Source organism: Pundamilia nyererei, unplaced genomic scaffold (genome assembly GCF_000239375.1).
Source record: "Pundamilia nyererei isolate P.nyererei 1_Seehausen unplaced genomic scaffold, PunNye1.0 scaffold00368, whole genome shotgun sequence".
NCBI classification, from domain to species: Eukaryota; Metazoa; Chordata; class Actinopteri; order Cichliformes; family Cichlidae; genus Pundamilia; species Pundamilia nyererei.
In genome coordinates this window covers 213,838-220,837 of record NW_005187769.1, presented here as the reverse complement: position 1 = coordinate 220,837, position 7,000 = coordinate 213,838, and the positions used below count along the sequence as shown (strand labels likewise).

The following is a 7,000-nucleotide window of genomic DNA, read 5'->3' as shown; positions in this document are numbered from 1 at the left end:
AGAGGATCATCAGGGGTCCTTTTGTCCCTCTGTGGGGGGAAACTCCCACTGGGTTTATATCTGGGACTCTCCACCATGTGACCTTAGAACTGAAGAAGCTTCTCGGATGAGAGGTGAAACGTCTTCAAGCAACTTAAAGAAGTCCAGACGCTTTTCTTTGAAGCTCCTTAGACTACGATGACCTGGATGACTGAGAACCTTCACAGACATATTTACTGTTATATTCACATAGATCATCACGATGATGTTGTTTATTATGTTGCTCTTTTTCTTTGCTTGTTTTCCCTTTTTTCTTTGTCAACAGGTGACCCAGGTGATTGATATTTGTATTTTTTGTCTGCTTATTTTGTTGGCTTTAGTTTTTTTATCCCCGTCCCTCTTCCCCGCTGTTTTTCTTTCCCCAGTCAAGTCTGTCCCGTGTGTAGCAAGTGAAAATCAAATAAACAGTAAAAGCAAAGGTGAATCAAATAGACCAATACAGCACGGTCCATTTGGTAAAGTAAATCCGTTGGGCATCTTTCTTTGCCTTTAGACAATAATTCTGATGGCAAAAGAACCAAATGGGACAGGTGAAAAAACATTGTTAGTGAAAACCAAATATTCTCCAACAGCTTCACTCAGCCACTTCAAAGTGCAAATAAAAGTGTGTAGTCTACATTTTTAGGCAGTTTAATAACCAAAGTATTTTATCCATCCTGTAGTGGAAACTAAGATGCAGTTATTTAATGATGAAGCTGTAAATCAGTCTGAACCTCCACAGCAAACAATGACTTCAGCACCACGTTCACCTGTTAACTCCACAGCCCACCCCACAGACCTAGGCAGCAATCAGAGGAGTCTTACCACAGAGGGGTCTTCCATAGACAGCGGCGTCACCAGCGGTTTGCATTCCTCAGGTGTCAAAGCCGAGCTGCTGAGAACCAGCGCTGCAAACAGGAAATGGAAGCGACAGTTGAGCCACAGATTCATAATGCTGATGGTGGCAGACATGTCACCAAGTCTGAGCCACTCAGTTTTTATACGAGCTGCAGGAGAGACAAACCTGCAGGTTTACACTGTTTGGACACAAAGGTTTTCCTGCGCACAGTTCAGATGTTTCTGGGCCTTCTGTGATTTCACAACCTCTGTGTTTGTGTATCGATCTCGCTCGGGTTTGTTTAAGCAGCCATCAAGGACATTCAGACTGGTACTCGGGATAACACTAAACACAGCCTGAACTCTGCCATCACTGCTGCCATCGTCAGTCACAGCGACTACAGCAGAGACAGTGATGATGATGATGATGATGAGGAAGGACTGCATCACATTTACCGAATTTTGTAAAACTGCTCCAGATGACTTATGGTCCGGGTTTTACCTAATGCATAACACTTGGTTGAAGGTGCAATGAACAGCTTTAGATCCCATTAAATGCTCTGTCCATGAAGCCAGATAACACACAGCAATGAGTTAAACTGCAGACATGCTGTGGAAGAGAGACAGAGGTTAATAACAGATATGATTCAATTCTATGATCTAATCTGTTATTATTCTATATTATTATTATTCTATGACAGAGGCGGAGCCAGACATTTGAAACACCTGGGGCTTAGCCCAAAGAGTAGTATGCATGTGGGATTTTTTTTTTTTTTTTGGGGGGGGGGGGTAGAAATGACTGAAAGATTAATAATAGGCTCTGTTCAAAAATGAATGACTTCATATAGGGAAAAATATATATCACATGTGCAGGACACCTTAAACTAGTTTTTTAATTAAGCAGCGAGGCAGAACAAGGTCAGGGCTGTATCAAGACACAGGGACTAAACCCCGATTCAACCAGACCCAGAACTGATCCAGAATTAAAACAGGACCACAACAGTTCAAAATCAGGACTACTGAGGACTTAACCAAGACAGAACCACAATCAGAACTAGATGATAGCAGCACTAAAAATCATCATAGACCTGCACTACACTTATTTTTTAATTCTACCAAAGTACAATATTTAGATTGAGAAAAGTTTATATAATTATTTAGCCTTGTTGTGCAAACAAGCCTGCATAACTTAATAAATACAGAATTTGAAAAATAACAAACCTAAAAAGAAACACTAGGTACAAGATACATGAGTACCTATGATATGGTGATACTTTTGGTAAACAACCATTTGACTAACATGTGCGTCTCACCTGCTCTTGTTCATCGCTGTTCTGTCCTCATTCTCCTCTCTCTCCCTCTCTGCTCCTCTCTCTCCCTCTTTGTGCTGACAATCATCAAATATACAGTTGAAACCAGATATGTACTCTTCAGATAAAAACACTTTTTTAATTGTAACATCAAATCAGACTAAATGTTTATTTTTTTAGATTGATAAATATAAAAAACATATTTGTTAACTTTAAGAGTAAAGAGAGAAACTATCTGTATTTCTTAATAGCAAATGGCACCAAATTGTATTCAAACTGAGCCACACTTATGGAGCTCCACAGTTCTGTTCCTGGTGTTTTGGTTGACATCTCTTGATGTTCCCATGTCACAGAAACAGGCTCTGTGTTTTGCCTTATATGCATCCACAGCTGTGCCACCAGTTTACTCACATGGACTCTACGAACCTATCAGAAGCTTCAGCTCAGAATGGAATCATCTGGAGTTTCTTATTAATTAACAATAAACTTAGTGTACATGTACTCCTAAATTTGATGAAAGTGATAAAAAACAGAAAGCTCTGTCTCTCTTTATTCTGACATTTATCTAATTCAAAATATATTTCAATATTTATCTAAAACAAAAGTTTACTCTAAATTGATGTTGTACAGTAAAAATGTTTTATGTTTTCTCCCTAAAGTGTAAATATCTGTTTACAAATGTGAATATCCTGCTGTGTACTGAAATCCCTCTTGTTTTGCATAGAAATATACTGAACAACATACAAAGCATAATATATAAAATAACATTTAACTGAGTTTTTCTTTGAAAGAAGCCTCGAATGTCCATTCTTATGTTTCAGTGCATAACTGAAACCGATTTAGTCGGGGAGGGTAAGAACTGAAAATATGAAATAAACACACGTGAGCTAAGACTCTAAAAAAAATAGCATTTGTTCGGCTTTTCATTTCGCCATTTGTTGATTCACTTGAAGAGCAAGTAACGTAATATTGGTCAAGTGATCAGTTTGATATCAATCTTTCGTGATGCACCGTCATATTTACATTATTTGTACAGTACGAATGATTTGCTTTGGTACCTGGTCAAACTTAAGCTCTCCTTAGTATGGCTGGCTCCGTCTCTCCAACAGTGCACTCACGGGCAGCAGCTGCCCCGCCCCCTCGCTCAGTCGCTTAGTGCCTGAGCTTGGATCATACCAATATCAGGGGGGGATTCACGAACAGTTGTAAATTCCCACAGTGTGCACTATGTGCTTCGAATATTGTGTGTACTTTTTGTTTTATACAGTTGTCAGCCAGGCATCTAACTATGAAAAAATTACACTCCAAAATACCCCGGGCTTCTGACAAAACAACCCGGGCTTAAGCCCCGTAAGCCACCCCCACGCTCCGCCCCTGTTCTATGATCTAATTTATTAATCTATTATTACAGGTATCATTACTGCTAAAGGAGGCCGAGGAGTAGCTAAACATTTGACACAATGAGCAGGAAAGTGCAGGAGGGACAGGTGAAGTAGCCATGCTGCTAGCGAGTCGGCTACAAGCTAAGCTAAGCTAGCAAAACAGTAAAGACAGTGAGTGAATAAAGTGAATAGAATCAGTGAGTTAATCAACAGAAAATGTGCTTTGAATGATGCACGTCAAGATCACGCTATGAAATAAGATGTTGTTGATGTTGTTGTTTTTTTAATTAAACTGACTACACCGATTAGGTTCATAAAACCACCACTGTGTGTTGGAACAGGAACAGGAAGTGCTGACCATACAGACACACACAGCCCGGGCTCAGGTAGGGTGCAGGAAACAGGGGTGTAGAAAGACCTGCCTGCTCCCCGCCCTGCTTGTCTGTGTTAAACATGCCCTACAGGGTGCATGCGCTGGTGGACGTGAGCGTATGAGGTGTGAATAATGAGTATGATTGCATGAAACCTAGAGTGCTATTACAAATTAGGGGACAGTTGCAACATAAGCACTTGACAGCTTGTCAACAGTGTCTCCCCCCCCCCCGCGCCCCAATATATAAGGTGCATGTAAAATTGAGCCCCAGCCACCAACCTCTGGGTAACGCACCTGTCCCCCAGGGTCCTGTATGTGGTGGTCTGTAAATACGACTTTATAATTAAAAAGGAGGGACGGGTGGCTGCACAGCACAGCCATTAAAGCCAAAGGCCTTCCAACTGTGGCCTGTGTGGCACCCCACCCAAGACCCTACATGTGTCAGAGGAAGCGGGCGGGGGTTGGGAATGCTTAAGTCTGGCAGCACTGATGCCAGCTATGTTGCAACCCGTGTCAGCAGTTAGGTGAAAGGCAATCTTGGGATTACTCATTAGCTAAATGCCAGTGACAAATAAAGATTGTGGGGCACAGTGCAAGTGGTGTTTTCCAGCTGCACACAGAATATTATAAAGTGGAGTCTGAGCTCAAAAAGACATTTTAAGGACATGTTTGTGTCCCTGCAGTACGTAAATCCAGCGAACAAAGGGTGTGTCCCAATTCAGGTACAGCTAGACCAGTAGATGTTCTTGGTGTGCAGGCTGTGATCAGCTGACCTGCTGCTCTCTGTGCATGTACACACCTGGATTCATCCAGATGTGAGCAGATGTCCCTTGAGCTATCCTGGCTGATTCCATCCTCTACACTGACACTGTTGATGCTGTCTTTATATCAGCTAACTGTGACCATGAATCCACAGCCACTGTGCACCAGTCACACACTGGTCTTTACTGTAAACCAATCAGAGTGCAGCAAACTCTCCTGTATATCCTGCGCTGACCTGCAGAGGATTCTCATGCAGTCTTTAGATAACACAGTCAGTCTGTCTCAGTTCGTTTCAGTCCGTCCTTTAACACTAAGCTCTCTCCTTCTTTATCATCTGTCTCCATCTCTGTCTTTTCTCTCCCTGTCAGATCAGCAGCCGGACTTTAGCTGCAGCACACTGTGAGACAAACTGCACACACACAGTTTGTGTGTTTGCTGATGTTTGTTCAGCTCATAGAAATGTGTTTGTGTAAACATGTAGGGAGTAAAAGTAAAAAGTGGTCAGAAAAAAAGCACTGAATCACAGATACCTGAAAATTGTACTTTAGTATAGTCCAGAAGTATTTGTACTTTGTTACTTGGCAGCTCTGCAGGTTAGCTGTATACTTTGAGGTCTAGCCTATCCCGAGGTTCATGGCAGGGTGGTGGCTGAAGAATAAACTTTTAAAAATATGTACTCCAACATAACCAAGGGTCATATATATGAGAAACAGAGAAAAATGCGTTACGTTTACAGGTTTGAGGGATTAAAGTTCTGGAAAAGCAATTAAAAAGCACAGAATTTCCTCCCATTCCCTGCACAACATGAAAGTAACACTCTGCATGGCTTCAGTAAAAAAAAGACAGAGGTCAGGGGTCACTGCCCCAGAGATACACGAGTATTTCTGTATGCTTTGCATCCAGTTTAATCAGAACAGTTTTTCAGTATTATTTATTATGCTGTTAAGCATGTTATGAAGCGTTTATAATATCTAACATTTTACTAGCATCCGTAGGCGTGTTTGTTTTCTCCACCCTCATAGCCTGCTGCCCACAGACGAAGGTTCTTGTAACAGCTGGTGAGCACTAGAGGGCGCCAGAGCTCCAGCTCGAGACACGAGGTGAACCCGTGAGCTCAGAGCTGCTTCCTCTAATGACACAGGCTCAGAGGTTATCCTCCTCCTCCCCATCATCATCACCGTGGACCATGTCTGCTGACACACTCACACATTTCTTTTTAAACAGCGTACATTTGAAAACCAGAAGAGCCCACAGTGAGTTACACAAACATGTTTTTGAACTCATTTTGAGAAAAATGTTTAATCTGGTTTTCTAAATTAATCTTAATTCATCCCAACGAAGCGAGAGTGCAGTGAAAATGTGACAAACAGGAGAAACATATCACTTTGTGTCAAACTGCAAACGTTACATGCGCGTTTGATTGGCTTACAGGTTTTATCGATTTATGTCGTGTGATTATCGTCCTGTGGGACCTCAGGGTCCTGCGTCGGTGAGCCAGTGTTTTTGGTTTTGTACTTTTTCTTTTGATTTTATTACAAAGTATGACTGTCTGTTTTGGTTCTGTCCTAGTATTTCAGCTTCCTGGTTTGGCAGTACTTCCTGAGTTCTAGTTTTTAGGTTTTGTTATTTGGTCTCCTGGTGTTTATTCTGTGCTCCCTCTTCTCTGTGTTCCCTCTGTCTGTCCATGATGTTATTCTGTCTGCTCATGAGTCTGCGTCTGTTAAGTTCTGTGTCTCGTCTGGATCTCTCTGTCTGTCGTGTACTTCATGTTTTACTTTGTAGGTCTGTGCCTTATGTCTGTGCGTTCAGCTTTGTGCTCTCCCTGGCTCGTCAGCCGTGTCTCCCAGCTGTTTCCTCTTAGCTCCGTCCACCTTTTGTATTTAATGGCTGTGTCCCAATTCAGGGTCTGCAGCCTTACAGGCCGCATTTTAAGGCTGATTACGTCACAGCAATGTGACGAAGGCTGTCCCAATACAAATACTTTTTTTCAGTACATTGTGTTGTGCATTGTGATTGTTGTAGACCATTGTCCATCAACCTAGTACAGTGTCTCCTGTACAGCAGCGGCCCCCAACAGGGCCACGGACCAGTGCCGGTCCGCTGAGTCGGTTTCCCTGTGTCTTTTCCCGTGTCGTGGTCGTGTGTCTTATTTTGAAAGAACTATTCACGCGTTACCATAGCGACCAGAGAGCAGCACATAGGACGACGTTGTTGGCACATTTCAGGAGGACGCTGCTCATAAAGTTACACAATTACACAGTGAATTCGCGTTTGTTATTATATTTACAAAATACCACCGTTTTTGTCTTTGTTTGTAT

At 42.1% G+C, this 7,000-nt stretch overlaps 1 protein-coding gene across 1 annotated transcript in view; it reads right to left on the bottom strand.

Annotated features, from left to right (window-relative positions):
* The window catches only part of LOC102213268 (uncharacterized), a 9,537-nt gene extending 8,540 nt beyond the window's left edge, over positions 1-997 (bottom strand). Inside the window, exon 1 of the mRNA XM_005752599.1 lies at positions 844-997. Coding sequence (XP_005752656.1) covers positions 844-990 — 147 coding nt within the window. The 5' untranslated portion in view covers positions 991-997. The remainder of the gene's footprint in view (positions 1-843) is intronic.
* Positions 998-7,000: the final 6,003 nt, after the last annotated feature.